This window comes from Grammomys surdaster, unplaced genomic scaffold (assembly GCF_004785775.1).
Source record: "Grammomys surdaster isolate TR1022 unplaced genomic scaffold, NIH_TR_1.0 126028, whole genome shotgun sequence".
Taxonomy (NCBI): Eukaryota; Metazoa; Chordata; class Mammalia; order Rodentia; family Muridae; genus Grammomys; species Grammomys surdaster.
In genome coordinates this window covers 5,727,241-5,749,962 of record NW_021620841.1, presented here as the reverse complement: position 1 = coordinate 5,749,962, position 22,722 = coordinate 5,727,241, and the positions used below count along the sequence as shown (strand labels likewise).

The 22,722-nt window shown below is 37.2% G+C and overlaps 1 protein-coding gene across 1 annotated transcript in view; it reads left to right on the top strand.

Moving 5' to 3' along the window:
• Nav3 (neuron navigator 3) overlaps window positions 1–22,722 on the top strand; it is a 93,228-nt gene that overhangs the window by 52,070 nt on the left and 18,436 nt on the right. Inside the window, exons 15-22 of the mRNA XM_028754552.1 lie at window positions 5,762–5,883; window positions 7,494–7,666; window positions 9,357–9,510; window positions 11,414–11,588; window positions 15,425–15,522; window positions 17,936–18,031; window positions 18,649–18,817; window positions 20,052–20,287. Coding sequence (XP_028610385.1) covers window positions 5,762–5,883; window positions 7,494–7,666; window positions 9,357–9,510; window positions 11,414–11,588; window positions 15,425–15,522; window positions 17,936–18,031; window positions 18,649–18,817; window positions 20,052–20,287 — 1,223 coding nt within the window. The remainder of the gene's footprint in view (window positions 1–5,761; window positions 5,884–7,493; window positions 7,667–9,356; window positions 9,511–11,413; window positions 11,589–15,424; window positions 15,523–17,935; window positions 18,032–18,648; window positions 18,818–20,051; window positions 20,288–22,722) is intronic.

The window sequence follows — 22,722 nt, the reverse complement described above, 5'->3', positions numbered from 1 at the left end:
CAAAGGAGCTAAAACTGTCCAGTGGAAAAAGGACAGCATTTTCAACAAATGGTGCTGGTTCAACTGGAAGACAACATGTAGAAGAATGAAAATTGATCCATTCTTATCCCCTTGTACAAAGCTCAAGTCTATGTGGATAAAGGACCTCCACATAAAACCAGATACACTGAAACTAATAGAAGAGAAGGTGGGGAAAAGCCTCGAATACTTGGGCACAGGGGAAAAGTTCCTGAACAGAACTCCAATGGCATATGCTCTAAGATTGAGAATTGACAAATGGGACTTCATAAAATTGCAAAGTTTCTGTAAGGCAAAGGACACTGTCAATAGGACAAAACGACAACCAACAAATTGGGAAAAGATCTTTACCAATCCTTCATCTGATAGAGGGCTAATATCTAATATATACAAAGAACTCAAGAAATTAGACTCCAGACAACCAAATTACCCTATTAAAAAATGGGGTATAGAGCTTAACAAAGAATTTTCAACGGAAGAAACTCGAATGGCCGAGAAGCATCTAAAGAAATGTTCAGCATCCTTAGTCGTCAGGGAAATGCAAATCAAAACAACCCTGAGATTCCATCTCACACCAGTCAGAATGGCTAAGATTAAAAACTCAGGTGATAGTAGATGCTGGCGAGGGTGTGGAGAAAGAGGAACACTCCTCCATTGTTGGTGGGACTGCAAGATGGAGCAACCACTTTGGAAATCAGTCTGGCGGTTCCTCAGAAAATTGGACATAGCATTACCCGAGGATCCAGCTATACCACTCCTAGGCATATACCCAGAAGATGCTCGAACATATAACAAGGACATATGCTCAACTATGTTCATAGCAGCCTTATTTATAATAGCCAGGAGCTGGAAAGAACCCAGATGTCCTTCAACTGAGGAATGGATTCAAAAAATGTGGTATATTTACACAATGGAGTATTACTCAGCTATTAAAAACAATGAATTCGAGAGGTTCCTAGGTAAATGGATGGAACTAGAAATTATCATCCTGAGTGAGGTAAGCCAATCACAAAAGAAGACACATGGTATTCACTCACTGATTATTGGATATTAGCCTAGAACCTTGAAATGCCCAAGATGCAACTCACAGGCCACATGAAGCCCATAAAGAAGGAAGACCAAGTGAGGGTGATTCGGTCCTTCTTAGAAGGAGCAACAAAATACTCAAGGGAGCAAATATGGAGACAAAGTGAGGGACAGAATCTGAAGGAGGGGCCGTCTCAAGACCACCCCACCTGAGTATCTATCCCATGTGCAATCACCAAAGGTAGATGCTGATGTGGAAGACAGGAAGTGCATGCTGATAAGAGCCTGATATGGATATCTCCTCAGAGGCCTTCAAGAGTCAGACATATTCAGAGGCAGATGCTCACAACTAGCCATTGAACTGATCATGGGGTTCTCAATAGAGGAGTTAGAGTGAAGACTGAAGGAGCTGAAAGGGTTTGTGGCACCATGAGGAGAGCAACAATACCAACCAACCACAGCTCCCAGGGTCTAAACCACCAGCCTGGGAGCACTTAGGGGGGGATCCAGGGCTTCAGCTGAATATGTAAAAGTGGAGGGCCCTGCTGGGCATAGGTGGAAGAAGAGAACCTTGACCTCATGAAGGCTGGATGCCCCAGGGGGTGGGAATTTTGAGGGTGGGGAGGTGGGAGTGGGGGGGTGTAGATAGGGGTTACATCCACAGAGAAGAAGGAGGAGGGGCGAGGGGATTGGGGGTTCCGAGGGGGTGGTGGGGGATGGGATAAGGGGACAACATAGGAAATGTAAATAAATCATCCAATAAAAAAAATAAATAAAAACAAAATAAAAAAAAAAGTACATAACGGGTATAGTTATTCTGAAAGGCAGACTCATTTTCTTGTGCTACTTCCGTTAAGGATTCAGCAACTTTACGTGTCAGGGGGTTGGTTTATATGCTGCATGGAAAATTGCTGCAAATTTAAGGCTTATCTCAGAGCTATAATAAAGCGGCTTATGTTCTAAGTCTTCATGTCGTAAATAGGTCCAGAAGGGATTTAAAAAGCCTTAATCCTTTCCTTAATACAACACAAGTCACTGAAGTGAAACTTCCTGGAAGGATTCCTTTTATCTTAGGCAACAGGTAGCTTAATGTATCTGCTGGAATTCAAATACAGGGATTTCTTTGCTTGGGTGTGTGGGGTGGGTAATAAGTTTTTTTCTGAATTCATTCAGAAGTATTAAAAATATTAAAATGTCACACCTGTATGACTGTCAAAACTGGAACAGTTGGTTATATAGAATGCTTTATATTTCTAAACTATTGAAACAACATTCCATTCTGTGAATACAAACATGTCATTTGTATTTTATTGACTGTTGATGTGGCTTGGTAGTCAGTTGTGCAAACCATGCAGCTTTTCTCTGGTTCTTCAGATGATAAGAAGGAAATACTGTCTCTGAAACGCTACAACATTCTCTACATTTTGACATCTGGTCCTAAGAGAAATATATGCAGTGAGGCAACACTTTTTAAACAGGCCAAACTGGCAAAATCCTACCTGTTAACTTGCTATAATCCTTCTCTAAATTAATATACCATATTTATTACCAGTCTGATAAGGGAGCCTACCACAAAAGCTATGTCTTTACTTATAAATATATTTAAATTATTATACTCGGTATTCTATTGTTTCTTAAAAATAAAAAAGAGAAAGCGAATATTAAAGAGCAAGCAACTGATCAGGTAGTTTACAATACATTTAAATTAAAGGAATAAAAAGATATACATATTTGTGTGTATAATTATTCATAAATACATTAAAAACTATAACAAAAATAATAAAAGACTGAAAATTAGAAGTATGAAAATTTTTCTTTACTTAAATATATCAACCTATAGGAGTTTTCCCTTAACTATCAAGTATAATTTAAATATACATACATATATATACATATATATGTATAAATACACACATATACACACACTTGCATATGTATATGTGTATATGTATAAAATCATGGCTAACAATAATTTTTTTAGAACAGTAGTAGATGAATATAGTTATGTTAAATGAACAATTAAAATGAACCCGCCTGAGCCCCATGTATTCACTACCTCCAATGTACTGTGCTCTGTACAAGGTGCTGGATACAGACAATAATAGAATAATAAAAAATCATAAATGCAGCTTTCTCCTTTGAGAATTCTGTCCTGTGAAGAACGGATAGAAACGATTGTGTGTACTCACTCATGGAGTCAAATATGCATATCAGAATAGGTCTACGAAGATCAATAGTATGAAAAAATCGGAGACTATAAGGAAGGAAGCTTATTATAGATTGCATAGGCAGGAAAGGACTTTTCATTACATCAGCGATTAAGAGAAGATTCAAAAAGCAAATTTAATGTCGTGTAAGGAAGGACATTCCCAGGAGACCTTGAAGCAAAAATAAGGAGACAGGTGACTTTATGACTCTCATTCAAGAAAAACAAGGAGACAGGATTAAATGTGTTGAACTTTGCAGAAGGTGTGAATATTCACCAGATACCTAAGGGGTACCGATAGAGACTGCTGTTGAAGAGCCTGAGCCTGTTTTGTTCTCATTAAAATTAGACTCTACTGAGAGGTTTAAAGGAAGGTATCAAGGGTGATTTTTTTTCTCCTAAAAAAGAGATTTCTAACTCCTGTTTATAGCCTTGTTTTAAAATAAGTAACTTGATAGATGTTCTTCAAGCAGCTGAGGTAAGTGGCATTGCTCTCTTCAGCCGGGCACGGCTGGTGCAGAGGATCAGAAATGGAAAATAAATGAGGGAAAATGTATGCCTTTATAAATTGTGTCCTTATAAAGGAATTGGAACAAGGTTTATTAATTCGGAATGGAATAAAGACTCTGGAACCCTTCAGCACTGACCTGATCTACTTGTGAGCATTATTAGGAGAAATGTAGCAAAAGCTAGACTTAATTTACATAGTCTTATGGTCAACAGCAGCAGGCATGGACACATGAGCATCATCCTGTATGACACATAAGAAGATGCTACTCCTTACATAGGCTCATGATCAACAGCAGCAGGAATGGACACATGAACATTATTATTTTATCACATATTAAAAGGTGTCATGAGAAAGCATCACCCATGAATTTGCTGATCTAGGTTTAAGATTGGTAACGCCTTTTTATTTATTTAAAAACAATCATTATTTTTATCATTCCTGATAAAAATTATTATAAGAGATCCAACTCCAATAGTTTTTTTAAAAAAATTTTTTAAATGTATCCTTCTATAAAAATTTCCAATGTGATTACCTTGTTGGAAATACCACTAAGGTATTTGTGTATATGACTACGAAGTTTAGGAAGATATGTATTTATTTTCAGATATCTTCCTGTCCACACATGCACTTGTTTGCACTGTGCTCATAAAACAATCATTTTCAGGAAACTGTCATCTTCTGTTCTTATTTTTATTAAATTAATAAATGGATCAAGATTTATTTCATGCTGTTATGTCTCTGAAAACTTTTAAATGCTATATAGCAATTACGACGTCTTACAAATTCCACTGCAGTGTTTATTTGTTAGGCTAATCTACATTGAGGCAAATTAAAAATATTTCTACTAGTGTTCTAAAAGCAAAGTTTTCTTTATTAATTTTCTTACTGTCTCATTGAGCATATCAGTTTGTTACAAATACATAAAATTTCTATTTAACTCTTAATTCTAATAGATTTAATGGCTATAAGCTAACTTTTTGGAATGAGTAGATTCTTTTGTAAAATACTCAATATTAAATTCTGTTCTCTTCCAAATTTCTTCTCTCAGTTGAAATGCACATATTCTAGAACTATAACACAGCCATGTAATAGATATCAGAACCAAGGTCACACCACTGTTTTTCATTTGTATGACCATATGAAGATAATATTTAGTAGTTAAACATATTTTGTTGCGTTAACAATAGAATTATATCAAGAGCATGCTAAGTATTGCATTTGATATTACTTTTCTGTGTTGAGACAGGGAGCAGGGATGTGTTTGTAAGAATTGTACTATGTTAAATTCATTATCTGTTTCATTTACAAATAGCCTACTTTAGTTCTTGCTTACACAGAAGTTAAGCACACACACACATGCATGCACATTTACACACACACACACACACACACACACACACACGACAGTTTTATTCAGTTAGGAGTCTGTTGGAGGTTTTTTCTCATACCTTCTTTAACCTTGGTAAAGCTATTAAACATCTTTGCAGCGCATGCTCCTCACACAGTTGCTCACCTGTGAGATGAGATGCTTGCATGGCTTATAAGGATTATGTTGGCACTAACCTGTTTTGATTCCATGAAATGAAAAGTTAATGAATTGGCTTTGGTAACTTTATTTATAGCACAAATATTAAGAGGACAGAACTCATTCTTGGCATCTTGTAAATTTCCATTTGTTCCATGGGACTAATCATTTAGAAAGAAGTCATTTTGGAAATGCTGTCTGATTTAGGTATGGGCAAAAGTCATGAGTGGAGACATTCCATTTTGGATTGAACTCAGAACTCTTCAAAACACTGGTGCCCATTTGAGAGTATCACTTGGCTATTCATGTGTGCAACTCTGTTAATTAAAACAAGTATGATCATACTCTATTAAATACAGCAGACCAAACTGCACTGGAGTGAGCTGTAGAAAGCCTTGCTGAACGTGAAATCCCCATACCCTGTGTCTCCAGACTGAGACCTTGAGTGAATTTGACACCCTCTGTCTGTTTCTAGATCTCCGCATCAGAAGACAGCACTCCTCTGAAAGTGTCTCTAGTATCAACAGCGCCACGAGCCATTCCAGCATTGGCAGTGGTAATGATGCCGACTCCAAGAAAAAGAAGAAGAAAAACTGGGTAAGGCATTTTTTTCCTCATCATATTCAGAACCTGTGACAGGTCAGGGACTTAGCTTTCCTTCTTTGGGGACAATAGAAATCTCCAGCTGTTGGAGGGCTCTGTTCAGGGACCAGCATCTCAACCCCTTTACTTCTCCTAAGATTAGGGAGACAAGGTTGTGAAGAGCCTGTATGCCAGAGCTAGGGCTGAGAGCAAGACGGTATTATCATGATGGGGAAGAGGAGGAAGATGTTGATTAGGATTGACTATGGTAGAATTGGTGATAGGAGAGGGAAAGGCAGATTGAAGGTGGTAAAGAAAAAAGGAGAAATGTTAAAATTTCAGCCTTCCCAACCATTGGATTCTACAGAGTATAAAGTGAATAAAGCACCCAGCCCATAAGAAATCAACTATATTGCTTTCTATTGATTATATATAATATGTGTATATTTAATACATAATATATATGTGTGTATGTGTATATATAGAAATATATATATATATATATATATATATATATATATATATATATATATATATACCCAACAGAGTATAATAGGAATACAGAAATGGATCATAGTAGGCATTCAGAAATGAACTTTAAAAGAACCATTTCTTAAATTTACTGGAGATATTTTTGAATAATTTCTGACAATATTAATCCACCACTAAAAGCAAAAACCTTGGGACAGTCAGGAACAGAATTTCTATCAGTAGCTTGAGACAAAAGTCATCATCGACCTAGATGTAACCTTCGATTAAACTCAAAGCTAGTTGAGACTTTAACTGGTGTTTTCTGTAAATAATGCAAACAAATATCTTTTTGTCTTAAAAAAATGTTTATGCAGGTAATATTTTAAAATACTGATCAGCCTTCATTCCCTTGATTTGTAATTCCACACTCTTTCATGTTTCTGCAAGGTGAACTCTAGAGGAAGTGAGGTGAATATGAACGGTGGACATTTGGCATGCATCTATACGAAACACCCTACCTTGGCATGAATGCTATTCATTTTGGCAGCAGGCTTTTATACTTTTTAGAAATCAGAATACTTTGTATGTCTTTCCTTTGTGCCTTTTCATTTTAATCTCAAATTTTAAAGAGAAGCAAAAAACACTCTGAATAGAGCCGTAGGGGATACCAATTCTGTTTCTGAATAGTCTTGGAATTGGAAATTTGAATAGAGAAAAAAAAATCACAATTAATGAAGCCTTGGGTGAATTTGGTTTCATTTTTGCTTTTTAAGTTTGTACTGTCAGCAGGATATAACTTGATTGTACTGCTAAAGTGGCCATTTAAAACAAATTGCCTTGAAGAGAGAAGCCTTGGGAAGAGAGATCCCTTCAAGGTACTTAGTTTTAAATGAGTGCTCTGAAGGCAATGCCCTTGACCATGCACTATTTAAAAGCCCTCCATGTTTGCGCTGCGCTGGATTAATCCAAGAACAAAGGGAAACACAGAACACAGTATTTAGTGTTCTAGGGATACTGTGCTGCCATTGTTAAAACTCTGCTTTCATATACTGACCCCAGGCAGTGGCTAGGATGGCACCTGCAAACTAACGCCCCCAAAGCCGATTCCCCCAAGTTCGGATGACAAAAAGCATAACTGTCTGTACTTCTTGCAGCTGAGAAGTTCTTTCAAGCAAGCCTTTGGAAAGAAAAAGTCCACCAAGCCACCCTCCTCGCATTCGGACATTGAAGAGCTGACAGACTCCTCCCTGCCAGCTTCCCCCAAGCTACCCCACAATGCTGGCGAGAGTGCCCCCTCACCCATGAAGCCCTCGCAGTCAGCCTCAGCGTAAGCTCCTCCCTTTGTAGAATTTTGACCTACTGTTGAAAACTGACTTCAGCCCAGGACCATGACTCTATCCTAAATCTATCCTAAATGCAGTCAAGTTCACTCTCACAAACAAAACACAGCATCTGTCTCCACCAGTCATTTCTATTCTTGCTATGGATGATGGACAATATTTGTTTCTCTTATATTTTCTGTTAGTATCTGGTGTTTTTCAATCTCGTTCTACACTCTTCTAAATCATTCTTTTTTTTTTGCTTGCATTTATCCATGTGTCTGTCTAACTGTGCATACGTGCAGGTCACCCCTTGTCTGGCCACCCAAGAAACGAAAAAATGGCCCTGTGATCTACAAACATAGATCTCGGTAAAAATGGTGTGTTGCATGAAACAGTAAAGACACAGGTTCTAACCTAGCCATGGTTTTGTTGTTGTGGTGGTTTGTTTGTTTGTTTTTTGCCTTTTCTAAAAGCATTTGCATGTGTTACAGCCTCAGGTAGTTCCTCATTTTTCAACTAAACATTACTTTCTCGAAACCAACCTAAAATCTAGTCATCTTTGGTTGCATTTGATAACGTGACATTCCTATAGTACTCAAATTTTGATAATATAAGAGGAAAATCCCACAGCATGTAAAAAGTAATTACTAAGACAATTCTATATGCTGTATAAACTACTTGATACGAATTTTCTTGTATGTGCAGTGACATAGAAAGCAGTATCACTGTGCTTTGTCCAAATGATTTCATCACTTTTATAAGGAAATACATTCTTATTTTGTGATCAACTACCCAAGTCTTCAGATTGTAAATGGAAAAGTTATTAGTTAATATAAAGAAATCTCTTGACAGATTTTTCTCTAACGCAACTATCCATAAAACTCAAGCAAAGCCATAAGGATTTATAGTACATATGATCTTGAGACTATTTGCAGCTGGGCAGCCAGCGTGGGTTGAAATCGGCAGCTTGGTTTCATTATCTGTGCTTACCTAAGTCTTCTGAATCCAACAGGAAGAGTTTATGTAACACCCATCCATTATTTAAATGTCCAAAACTAATCTCTTTAATTTATTTTCTACAATATTTATATTGGATTTTCACAGAAACCAAATGACAGCATAGCATCAAATAAGGTTATTGTTTGCACAGTTTTATAAAAGAAGGAATCAACATTCTGAGAGTATAATGATTTGGCTTTTAGAAGGGAGAATTTCATGTTACAAATGGAGGGTTAAGCCCCTTGACAAATACACAGTGATATGCACCAATGACTTCTATCCGTATCAGCCACTAGGGAAGATGACTTTTCCATTCCATACTATCCAACTGTTTTTAAACTCCAGAAAACAGGACAAAAAGGTGAAAAGAAAAATAGCTGTTTTCAGTTTTGAACCTATGAATGAGTGCTGGCAATCTCTCTCTCTCTCTCTCTCTCTCTCTCTCTCTCTCTCTCTCTCGCTCTCTCGCTCTCTCGCTCTCTCGCTCTCTCTCTCTCTCTCTCTCTCTCTCTCTCTCTCTCTCTCTCTCTCTCTCTCTCTCTCTCTCTCTCTCTCTCTCTCTCCTGTAGCTTTTGCCGGTCGCAAATAATTTCTATACCTGGTGGATTAGAATGCAATTCAGCCCTTAAAGGTATCATTCCTTTTCCTGATCGTCTGACCCTGGCCACCTATTTTGTGTTCTGTTTTTTCCATTAGGATCTGTGAGTGCACCGAGGCTGAGGCCGAGATCATTCTGCAGTTGAAGAGCGAGCTCAGGGAAAAGGAATTAAAATTAACAGATATAAGGTTGGAGGCCCTCAGCTCCGCTCACCATCTCGATCAGATCCGGGAAGCCATGAACCGGATGCAGGTCAGTGCAGCAGCTCTTTCAAGGGACAAAATGGAGAGATGGAAAAGCCAGCCTTTCCTCTTCTCTTAGTCATTAGATAAAAAATTCTACCTTTAAAATTACCGTGAAAACACAGTTATTAATTGATTGATTGATTGATTGATTGATTGCAGTCTCTGCAACTCAGCTGCTAATTACCGAATGGGGAGAATGCTCAAATCTAGGTTGTCAGTGGGATGGCAAGCAGGCAGCTATACTCAAGGATTATTCAAGATACACAGACAAGTGAATGGGTTCAGGCAGGGAGTTAAGGTTTAAGAAATTACTATGATGTTTGTTTCTTTCCTTTCTGACCAGCTACTTTCGTGTTAGTTCTTAAATGACGTTGTTTTGAAATCTGACTTTTACACATTTTCTATTAAAAGACGAAAATGATTAATACCAATAGTAATGATGATGATGATGATGATGATGATGAAAATGAGAGGTGTTCATCACAAGGTTTAGGAGATGGAAGCAGAAGTTATTCCAAATGCTGTCTGTGACCCCAAAGCTTCTGCCTCTTCAGAAGCATCTATGGTGTTAAGTTCAGTAAGGGTCTGTGCTCTGTCCCTTTCCATTTTATTCCTGTAAAGCAGTAATGGTTCCCCAGACTCTGGAAAGACGAGAAGCAAATGCTAAGCAGGTTTGCCTACTGCTGTAGAGGGTAACAGAAAGGTTTCTGTAGTTTGTATGAGTGTAGGACCCTGCTCCGCAAAACGCCAACGTTCCCCTTTGTTAGCTAGGATGTTTAAGAAGTTTAAATCACCTTATCATTGACTTTGCTTTGCTTGGTTTGTCTACTTTGCACGAATCCACAGAAGCACAACTGGTATAATTTTCCTGGGAAAGTCTAATATGATTTTTCATTTAAAAAAAGAATTTTATTGATTCTTTATGAGTTTCACCTCATGTAACCCGATCCTACTCATATCCCCGTCCCCATAAGTATCAGGGCTCACGAGCAGCTTCAGCATAAAGACTGCTCTCTGTTTTCAAGAGAACCTGAGCTCACCAACCAGCACCTAAGAGCTGTGGCTGACAAACTCCCGATACTGCAGGAGCTCACATGGGACCCGACACCTCTTGCGGATTCTAGAAGCACTGCACACAGGAGCATAAACCCACACATGTGTAAACACATATGCACACATAAATTGTTTGAAAAACATCAAAAAAGAAAAATTTGAGGAAAGATTCAGTTGCATTCTTTTTTAAGATTTAGTTTGTGCCTGTCTGGTTGAATGTATATGCACACATGTGTGCACCAGTGTATATGCAGATAAGTCAGAAGGTCAAGTGTTCTCTAACACTCTTTGCCTATTCCCTCGAGGCAGGATCTCTCCTAGAATTTACAGCTAACCTAGAAGCCGGGAAGGCCCAGTGATCTCCCTGTCTCCACCTTCACTCTGCCCCCATGTAAAACGGGGGTTTACAGGTGTACACAGGATGTCCAGTTTGTTGCATCTGGGCTGGAATCTAAACTGTTCTTAAGTAATTGGTCAGCCATCTTTGCAGCCTATTTATTTTTGGCAGAACTAAGAATTGAATTTAGGACTTTACAAGGCAATCTCTCAAATACTGGGCTATATCCTTAACCTTAAAATGTATTAAAAGTGTATTTTAACAACAAGAATGGTTATATAGCTCAGTGTAAAACACGTGTCTTGTATGTGTGAGGCCCTGGTTCGATACCCAGTTCCACAAATGTAGCAACTCATTCAGGTGAAATGGGGAACGGGTTCTCTTTTCTTCTTTGGAGTCGTGTCATAGTTTATTTTGTTTGACATTTTACCGTAGTATTTAACAAGCATACAGATTCAGTCTGATGCAAAATTCTTGTCATTTTCTCAAATGCTTTTTACATTTTACGTCTTCACGATAGAATGAAATTGAAATATTAAAGGCTGAAAATGACCGGCTGAAGGCAGAGACTGGAAACACAGCTAAACCTGCTAGGCCCCCATCTGAGTCCTCAAGCACAGCCTCCTCTTCTTCTTCTCGCCAGTCCTTAGGGCTTTCACTCAACAACCTAAACATCACAGAGTCTGTTACCTCAGGTAAGTCAGTGAGCATATGTGTGAGTGCGTGCTTGCTTGCAAACCTGGGTGCCTGCATGTCTGTCTGTCTGTCTGTCTGTCTGTCTGTCTGTCTGTCTCTCTCTCTCTCTCTCTCTCTCTCTCTCTCTCTCTCTCTCTGTATGTGTGTGTGTGTGCATGTGTATGTGCGTGCACATGTGTGTGCCTGTGTGTGAGCGTTGTGTGTATTTGTTCATATCCCCACATATTTATTCTTTACTCTCCTAATAGCTACTTGAGGGCATCCCAAGATCAGGAAAACCTTACCTGTCTTCAAAATCCTCACACCAATCCTCAGAAACAGCTAAAATGTATCCTAGAAATTCATTTGTTTTGTTTGTTTATTTAGCTCAGTAGTTCTGGGGAGATAGGGTGTGGCCCAGAACTAGCTATATAGACCATCTGGCTTTGAATACTCAGTGCTGTGCCTGCCTCTTCCTCTGGGACTTTTAAATAGTTTTACAAGAACATTCTGTAAAACAGAATCTTAGAGATATAGTTTTCTTATCAGTTTTCAAAAAAAAGTAACAGTGAAGTACTTCTTCTGATTATGAATAGGATGAATGAGAACAAATATTCTCTGGTGATTGATGTTTATGAACATAACAATAATAACTCCATGCCAGTTAATAGAGTTTTTCTTGAACAGAGCCAATTTCTAAATTTGACTGCACTCGCCTTCATGATGTTGGCTAGAGAACATAGCACTGCTGTACCAGCCATCCTGTTAGCTCTATTAAATTTTCAACAAAGGAAAAAAAACACGCTGGATTCTTATTGTACTCAGCATACAAATGATAGGACAAGGGTACACTTCTGATTCGATTTCAAGTAGAATCATATGACATAATTTCATCTTTGTATCTGATATATAATTCAATTTTAAGGTATAACTCTTCCTGGGACATTCAATCATTGACATAGAATTTCCTTTAGGAATTGTTTACATGGGTCTCTGTGGTAATTGCATGGCACAACCACCAGATGACACTGGAAACCAATGTTATACACGTTCCTGGGTAGCTAGACAACACTGTCAGAACCAAGATACTGAACTGTTTTCCCCAAATCACACCAAGATGCACAAGGATCTGAGGATGAGAAGAAGGAATATAAAGGAGTGATATTAAATGCTCTAAAACTGATTAGAATTTTATTAAATAACATCTTCAAATAAAGTCAGAATATCTAAAAATCTGTTTTGACGGTCTTTCATGATATAAAAGAAATACAATGAAAACACTTTCCTTTACTACATTTCCAGAAAAACAATTAATAGTTCTAGTAATTCAGACAAACAATAATTTTAACAATTTGGGACATGAGCTTATTGTTCCCCTAAACAGTTACAGAGAATTCATGACTAGAGCTTGTGTTCTGGGAATTGTTGCCTCGGGTGATATGGAAAGACAGAGTGAGAGATGCTATAACCACCCTACTGCTAAGAGGAGAATTTTCATATTGAACACACAGAGAAAGAAGTAATATTGCAGGCAGCAAGACTTATGAATCATGTAAGATAGGTGTTTTTTAAAAACCTTCTCTTTCAATACTCCCCTAAAAGTAAATAGTTTCCAACCTATTTTACACAGGAGTAAACCGAGTCTTAGGAAAGTGACTATGGTCACATTTCTCCTCATAAATAATGTATCCGGCAAGCAGAGGAGTAGTATTTAAGCCCAGATCTGGATAATCACTGGCTGGAGGTTTTACTTATTTTTGCCTTAATTATCTATCTATATAAAGCCAAAGACATTGTCCATTTGTTTAATGGTATGGTTTTACTCCATGTTGTCAGGAAAAATTTTGTATTTTAAGCTTTTAAGAGTTAGTATGTCATGAAGTGAATGGCAGGCTTGTGGGAACAGCAACTGAGGTATATCTGATTTGAAGGACAGCTACCTACTCAACATCATTGCAGAAGACTCTGTACCCCTCCTTGGTCTCTACTTTCTCTCTGTCATGAGCATGTTCCTAGAACTTCCAGATTTATTTTTAATAGGTGTGGCTTTATTCTCGGGTGTTTATATAGGTATCCCAGGAACCCAGACAAGTAATCTGAACTCACTATGTAGCAAAGTTTGACCTTCCCTTCCCAACTTCCCTATCTCTTCTTCACAAGTGCTGGGATTACAGGCATGTGTCGCTATGCCAACCTCATGCCCAACTCTTAAAATATACCTATATATATTCTTTCCACTATATGTTGTTTTTGTTGTTGTTGACTGACCCAATTTTTCCTTGCTTTTTGCTTGCCTATAACTTGTCAGCTTTCTGGTCTATGCACAGTGCAACCTCCTGAAGGAAGCTCTGTCAATCTAAGACTTTCTCCTGTCAGATCCTCTCTATTTCACCGCTTTGCTTATTTCCAGCACATTCTGAAATCACTTGGTTGAGAACATACATCCAGAGAAGAAAAGTTTATTTTTTTTTCTACTTTGATATGCATCTCAATGTCCAGATTACTTCCTTTTTTATGCTAAGTATTTACTTGATATATATGAATATTTATGAGTAACTGAGCAAGAGACTGAGGAGGAAGTTTGGTTATGAATGATAATAAGTTTAAATATGAGAAAACAATGGTGTGCTCCTCCAAACTTCCAAACTTGGAACAAAAGAATTGACGTAATTTCTAAGAAACAATTTTATGAAGCTCATTTTTCTATATCTTGATGGGATACATTTTATAGTTCACTATATATATATACATTTTTATAGTTCACACACACACACACATATATATATACATATATACATATATACATATATACATATATACATATATACATATATATATATATATATATATATATATATATATATATATATATACACACATATGTGCATTCTATAACCACCAGCTCAGGGTGATAAGCATTGCTGTCTCTTCAAATGTCAATCATTTATATCCTTTGAGAATTTCATTCTATTTGAGTCATTCTAAAAGACGCCATAGATTATATAACCCTTTAGTTTTCCTTTTAGTTGCTAAAGAACAACTAGAAATAATTCTACAAAACTTTATTTTTAAGAGAGTAGGTACAAAAGAAAAAGACAATATCATCATTGCTAAAAGAAAATATCATATATGTGGGATGGTTTTTAAACCACTCCTCCAAAGTGGATATTTATCTGCTATCACATATATTAAATTTTAATGTTTAACTGCATTTAAAATGTGGAGTTATAAATGTAAATAAGCATTAGCATACGTTAGTAACTATTAGAATATTACTAAAAACAGAATTTTAGTTTTGAAGCTGTCAGTATACAGGAGAACAATGAGTAACATGATTCTGTAGGTATGTATAATGCCAGGCTTAATAACATGCTGAATATCAGTCCCTAATAATGATAGATATAAAGCAAGGGCTAACACAGCTGTATCATGTATCAAATGCCTGAAAGGCATTTCGTTTGATGGCCACTCCCATATCAGCACCTTTGCATTCAATAAATGAGAAACTGCATTGCTTTTCAATTTGTTAGAGTTACAATAGTACCTGGACGTTACCAAAGTATTATCAAGATCTATCTATAGTAAAGCAAAACTCATTTCCTTACTTAAAGGCCATGGCCCAACACTTAAGTAAAGACCTTGGAGTGAATAAATAAATTCCTAAACTGAAATATGAGTCCCACTGCAGAACTCATCCTTTTGAGAGCTGAGCGCTGAGGATTTTTAACCAGTTAGGTTACCATGCGAAACAGGTATCACTGCACCATATTTACACTGTAGGAGGGAGAAAGGATGGACAGGAAACAGCTCTAAAATAATGTTACTCCATAGTGATTATTTCTTTTGAATTCCATAGATATTTTGCTAGACGACCCTGGTGATGCGACTGGACACAAGGACGGCCGCAGTGTGAAGATTATAGTCTCCATCAGCAAGGGCTACGGTCGAGCCAAGGTATTCCACTAAGCTTATATACAATCTCATTCTCAATAAGTCAAGAATGAGAAGTCTTATTGATTTAAATGTGTTGTATATCTGAGGGTTCGTTCTTGTTGATATCCAATTTCTCTGCCTTGGTGCCAGCCGGATATGGTATAGATGAAGCAAAGATAGAGACAATAAATAAATGACATTTCATTGCACAGATCATTAAAGATGCTGTGTGGTCATTGTACAGATGAGAGACTATAAGATAACAAACATTCTAGATGCTGGAGAGACAATCTACTGAAGTCAGTAAAGCAAATGCCATTTATGACACTTTCCACATCCTTTTAAAGCATAGTCCTTGCCAGGCGGTGGTGATGCACGCCTTTAATCCCAGCACTTGGGAGGCAGAGGCAGGTGGATTTCTGAGTTCGAGGCCAGCCTGGTCTACAGAGTGAGTTCCAGGACAGCCAGGGCTACACAGAGAAACCCTGTCTCGAAACCCTCCCCCCCCCAAAAAAAGCATAGTCCTACCTGATCAGGCAAGTGTTTAACTTCTGTGTACAAATATTATCTTCCAATTAATGTTATTTGACTCTGTGTTCTAAAAAACTCAAAGAACTTTTCAATTGAATTGTTACTTAGTAGCCCAGAATACATATTTGTATTTTTAATCAAAAATAAAAAAAATATTAAAGTTTAAAAATAATTAAAGTCCTCGAGTTTGAAAGTGAAATACTGCTTCCGAAAATGTTGCACATAATCCAGCATCATAGTCTTTTGCCTGAGCTACAGACTGGTGCCTGATTTTCACAGGTGGGCATTTATGTCTAATGGTCTCAGTGAAGCCTAAAGTACTTCTCATTGAAAAGTAGCTGTTCTCAAGCAGTGTGCATGTACCCATTTTCAGTGCCTAATAAACATAGCAGAAAGAAAGTATTCCCATCCAGAAGAGCCTAACTCATAATGTGTTTCAACATCTTTTCCCAGTACAACCCATGAGAGTTTTCTTCATACTCAAGGACAGCCACAATAAAGTGTTGTGGTAGAGATGGCTTTAAAAAGTTACTTTCTACCAGTTCCAGAGGCAGACAAGTCCAAGATCAAGCTTCTAGTCAACTTGGATGCTGGTGTAGGCACTGTGAGAGTCACCTCAGCTGAATGTCATGGTGCCTTTCCTCTGAGTCTCTGATAGGAAGAGAGAGGCAGTACCACTGTGATGTACTCACTCTCACAGTCTGTGCTGACCCTAAATGTCTCTGAAAGAATGGGTTGCTCTGTATCATTACACTGGAGATCAGGACTTCAAACAATTGAATTGGGAGAACATATTTACCTCCTAATAATACTAAAATGAATAATATCAAAACCACTTAGCTAAACATTTGCAAACTGTTTCTACATTAAAAAAATGACTTTTAGCTCGCATCTCTGTAAAAAAAAAAAGTGATGATGATTTCTTGTGTTAAATATTGTAGATAAAGAAAATGAGGGTTAGAGTCAGCTGAGTGATTGACTTCTGATATTTCTTAATGAGGTTGTAGATGTTACATGTTGTGGAATCCGTGCATTCTAAGTGCTTGGCTCAGTTATTATTTTACTACATTTTAATGGTCACTAGACTTTTGAAACTAGGATCTACCTACTGGTATCATAATTATTATACCATATAATTATTTCCACCTAACAAAAAAATAAAGAATATTGCAACTTAGTTGCAGTTGACAAGATCTTGAATTTCTCATATTCCTAGTGGGGAAAAAACCCTCAATAATCCATCCTGTAAATAATTTAGCTATGAGACCATCATTTCTACTATCAAAGTATGCCTCACAATGAGTCCTATAAGTTCCTCTTCTGTGTTCCTAGAAATTTTCTGACAAATTCAAAAATCACACCTGTTTGATCAAATTGGTAAATATATTACCCATAGGAGCATGAATAATCTTGTTGTTAATGATATATTGTCTTTTTAAATTCAAATTAAAAATGAAAACAGTGTACATTTTGTTTATCAAAGATAAAAAGCATAAAGTAATAAGACAAAGTTCTAGATTTGTTTGACAACATCTATACTGTCTTCTATGTCTTCCAACTGCTTGGGCTTTCAGAGAAAGAATGTGTCAAGTACATCTCTAGGAGAAAAGCAACTCTGTCTGATAGCTGTCATCTTCTCTTTCTTCAGTACAGCTTATGCACCAGGTTTTTTGTTTTTGTTTTTCTTTTTGCCTACTATGTCATCTGAGCTTCTTTTCATTTTTGTTGTTGTTCTAGGTATTACTTTATTTGTTTGGTTGTCTAACTCATTGGGTTAAATTTTATATAACCCATCAAAGACCATTAATGGGGTTCAACAGTAACCCCATTAATACATTTAATTAGGAAGTATAGTGATAAAGATCAAACTCTTGAGTATTATCTTTGTCTTGTTCTCCTTAAGGACCAGAAGTCTCAGGCATATTTGATAGGATCCATTGGTGTTAGTGGAAAAACTAAATGGGACGTCTTAGATGGTGTCATTAGGCGTCTCTTTAAGGTAAGTTTTTGAAAGTAGCTTGACATCAATTTTAATAGTTTCCCCTTTTACTTAACTTTACTTAACTTTCATAGCTTAGGTGCATCTGATTCTCCCCACCCCATCTCCACACAGAAAGATTTCTTTCCCAGTACTGTTTAATACAATTCTTGTTAATCTTTAAAAATGTATTTATGTGTCTGAGTTGTCCACATGTGAGTCTGTCCACCATATGCATGCCTGATGTCTGTGGCTAAAACATGACATCAGATCCCTTGGGTCTGGAGTTACAGATGGTTGTGAGCTGTCATCGGGGTGCTGGGAGTTGAATCCAGGTCTTCTGGTAAAGTGGCAATTGTTCTTAACCATGAAGTCATCTCTCCACCCAAAAAGTCTATAGCACTGGGTATCTGAGGTTGACTGGTCTCTCATCTAAGTAATAAAAAAGGCCCAACCACAGTAACCTCTGAGATCCAAGAAAATCACATACATTCAGGGTGATATGGCCATAGAGAAAATTGTGACTCAAAATTCTTAACAAGCAGTGTGCGTAATAGCCTCATGAATTTATATTTGTCGAGGAGGAGTAGAAGTTCTATTTTAACTTTTTCTTCTCTCTTTGGTGTGGACCATTTTAGGAATATGTGTTCCGAATTGATACATCCTCTAGTCTTGGTCTGAGCTCTGACTGTATTGCTAGCTACCGGATAGGAGATTTAATTAGATCTCACAACCTAGAAGTGCCTGAACTGCTACCTTGTGGATACTTGGTTGGAGATAATAATATCATCACTGTGAATCTGAAAGGTAAAGTGAAAAGTATCACCTTTACCTAGACCCTTCCTTTGTTTTTTGTGCTTACAGTTTGCATACGTTATAAACTGTATTGACCTCTGTCATAATTTTGGTATGAACTGGATTTATTGGTTTGACTAGATATATAAATTCCTACTAAAGCCATTAAAGTCCCAAGAAATTATTCTCTTTAGTCCTGTAATAAAGTTCTGAAGAGTCACCAAGACTTGTAGGAAAAGGGTAACTTAGGGGATTTCAGCTTCTAGACTTACTTTCTATATCATCTTTATAAGAAGAGCTTTCATTGAAAATTATTGTTTCCTGAACTAATGTATTTATCACTATATATTGGAGATAAAATATGTATATTCAGTAAACATCCACATTGGGGTAGAGAATGAAAGTCAAGAGCCAGGGATAATTTATGCTGCTTCCTGGGTTCTGGCTCTTATGACTGGTTATGACTGGTTATAGCTAATGTAACAGCTGCTGCAGGCTTGGCTCTCTAGTTTCTTGTTTGAATGTGTTCAAGAATGAGAAGGGGTCCACATAAACTGTGGGATAATAGAGGGAATAGTCAATGTTTGGTTTTATGATGAAAGTAATTGGGTTAGTAAAAGAAAACAATATTGCTCTCTTCTTAATCCTTCACCAAACACTGTAATTTGTATTTTTTTCCCAAGAGCTTAAAGGGTTATACCGCTATGGTGCTTTTATGACTGACAGAAGCTAATATATATGGGGAGGGGGCAGGGATTGTTCTTTTTAGTTTTGGCTTTTTGAAACTGGGTTTCAGCATGGAGTCTCTGCTGGCCTTGAACTCATATTGTCTTTCACTAAGCCTGACTCACTCCTCACGAAGCCATTTCCCCATCTTGCTTCTATAGAATGTTACACATCTTCCTGTTTAATGTAACCCTCTAAATACAGCTCTAAGACAAATTATTTATTTTTAATAAATAAATGATTAGCTTAACAAAATTAAATTTGTATCTTTCGTTCTTTAGGTAATAAAGGAAATACGCAACTGGCTGTAAAGGAAACAGCTTAGATTTTCACTGTATCGCCCAATCAATATGTTCTCTTTTCTAATTATACCCAATGCATGCAAGTCAGAAATAGCTACAAAATTATTTTGTAAGGGCTACATTTTTCTGACTAATGAGGCTTTATTTGGGCTTAATAATATATTTCAGTTATTCCCCAAAACAATAATGCCTATTATTCCCTTTGTTTCTCCTTTCAGGAGTAGAAGAAAATAGTTTGGACAGTTTTGTTTTTGATACACTGATTCCTAAACCAATTACCCAAAGGTACTTTAACTTGCTGATGGAGCACCACAGAATTATACTCTCAGGACCAAGTGGTACTGGAAAGACCTATTTAGCAAACAAACTTGCTGAATATGTAATAAGCAAATCTGGCAGGAAAAAGACAGAAGATGCAATTGCTACTTTTAATGTGGACCACAAGTCAAGTAAGGTAAGTCATAGATACTAAGGAAACAACCCTTATTTATCCAGAGGTGTCTTTAGCAGTCAAAGTTTAAAATTGTATGGAACTTGTATTTCACACATGAATATAATAACCATTGATGTTGTCCATTAAGATTATAATCTAGCAGATGAACAAACTTAGCTTTAACTAATGTGTATACAAAAGCTGGTTTGACTAACAGTCACTTACCATGTACCTAGAAAGGCACGGGGATTACATAGAATAAGTTATCAGAACCTCTGTTGCTGATTTCCCATAGACATACTTCCAAAAAGTGTTAGTCAAAAAAAAAAAAAAAAGGCAGCTGTTATTTATGGTGCTATGGAAACAAGAGAGTTAAATGACTCCACAGGCTGAACCAGGCTGTATGAGAAAACAGTATTTGGCTTAAGCATCAATAAATTGATGTGAATTAACTGGGACATCGCAGGAATCGGATTGATTTGGGAACAGCTGTAATAGCTGAAGAAAGTCTGGCAAAGCAGCAATTTGCTTGTATGGTATATCTAGAGAAATTCTGCTTGAGAAGTTTGCAACAGTGAAGAATGTTGCAGTGGACCACAGTTCTAATGTGCCACACTGATCTAACCAGTTCTTTTTTACATTGACATGTGAGGCTAGAAGACCTTCCCAGCACTTCAGTACTTATTAAAATACAGAGTGCTATAATCGGAATCAGGTGGTGGCTAACGTGGTCATAATGCTACACTAGTTTTACCAGTTCTGTGTATTAAAATCTCAGCTACTACTACCAGACTGTTCTTGGGAAAGTGCATCTGTCCTAACCACTATGTTGATAGAGTCCTAGTGAGAGAGGGTCATGCCACAGTTTTCAAAATGGCCTAATTGGATGATGTCAACTTGACAAGCCTTTCTGTATGTTGATCAATTTCTTGTTACCGTAACAAAATCACTGTGATAAACTTAAGAGGGATGGATGGTTTATTCTGTTGCACACTTTCTGAGAGTTCGGTTCCTGGTCAGCTGGGGCCATTATTGAACCTGACAATACGGAACATCATGGACACCAAGAGGATATGGTGAAGTGGAGATGTACATCTCATGATAACCAGAGATCAGAGAGAAAGAAAGGAAAGTTTTCTGAATAATAGAGATATCCTTTAAAGGTGTGTCTCAAAGACACTCTTCCATCAGACCTGCCCTTTGAGTCTCCCACCTGGTATCAACATCTCAGCAGATGGATCAATTGATGATATTAGCAGCCACTTGATACAGTCAGTTCCTTTAAGCCTGCCAATTAGCACATAAGTGCACAACAGCAAAGCCTTTGAGGAGACATAGAACATAATATCTGAGATTTACAAATTTTCAGAAGTACTGCTTCTCCTAAAGCCATTGAGTTCTTCAAATAAACCAAATATATAACTAAGTGAACAGACCCATCTCAGTGGGGTAGCTCATTAAATACTGGGGGGGATTAGAAACTATTACTGAATTCCTTTAGGCCTTCATTTTTGATTTCTAAACTTTTAAATGAAGAAATTGCAGGGCTGTGGTAAGAACTGAAAAGAAAATGTGTGTGGGTTTCTTTGTTTTTGTTTAGTTTTGTTGTGGCAGTAGGTTGATATACATACATATATATATGTATATATGTATATATATATATATATATATGTATGTATATCAAAGGTAGTACACATATTTAAAGCATACTAATTATTTATTATAGCCCTTTGACCCCAGTGAAAATTTTGTGCACAAGTACAAATCCTCTCCCCCACAGCACGCATAAACCTTGGTTCAAAATTATTCCCGAATGGTAATATACACACAAGATAATGGGTGTCTTAAACACACGCAGCCTTTAAATTTTGGATATTTATTTGGAATTCAGCATTATTTGAGCTGCGACTGTCTCACCTTTTGTCATCTGCTCTGAAGAGTGACACAGAAACTGAGGTGGAAAACCTGAGTCTTCTCTGAGCTGAAGGAGAAGGAGAGGGTTGCTCATTTGTTCCCATCTGCATGTGTAATGTCTCCTGTGATCCTCTTTCTTTATTTCTTCACATGAAAGCCTTTTCGTCTCTGAATTTTCCTTTCCAGTCAAAGATAAAAGAACCCTGAGGTCTCTTGGGCACACCCTATGTTCTCTTTGGTTTTTCCCCAATGTTGACATGCCAGAACTCCACACAAGTTCTTTGTTTTTGGAAAATAAAACAAAGGAAAAAAAGTGGTTAGAAATAAGGAGAAAGGATTCAGAAGAGGAGGCAGAAGCATTTTGATGAAGTGGAGGAGTATTTTGTATATGGCTGGAATCAAATTTACCAGCTCTAAAACTAAATGGGATTCAGTTTGATGATGTACAGTATTGTTGGTCAATTTGTCTAACAAAAATGTTCTCTTTTGAAAGATTGTGTGTGTGTGTGTGTGTGTGTGTGTGTGTGTGTGTGTGTGTGTGT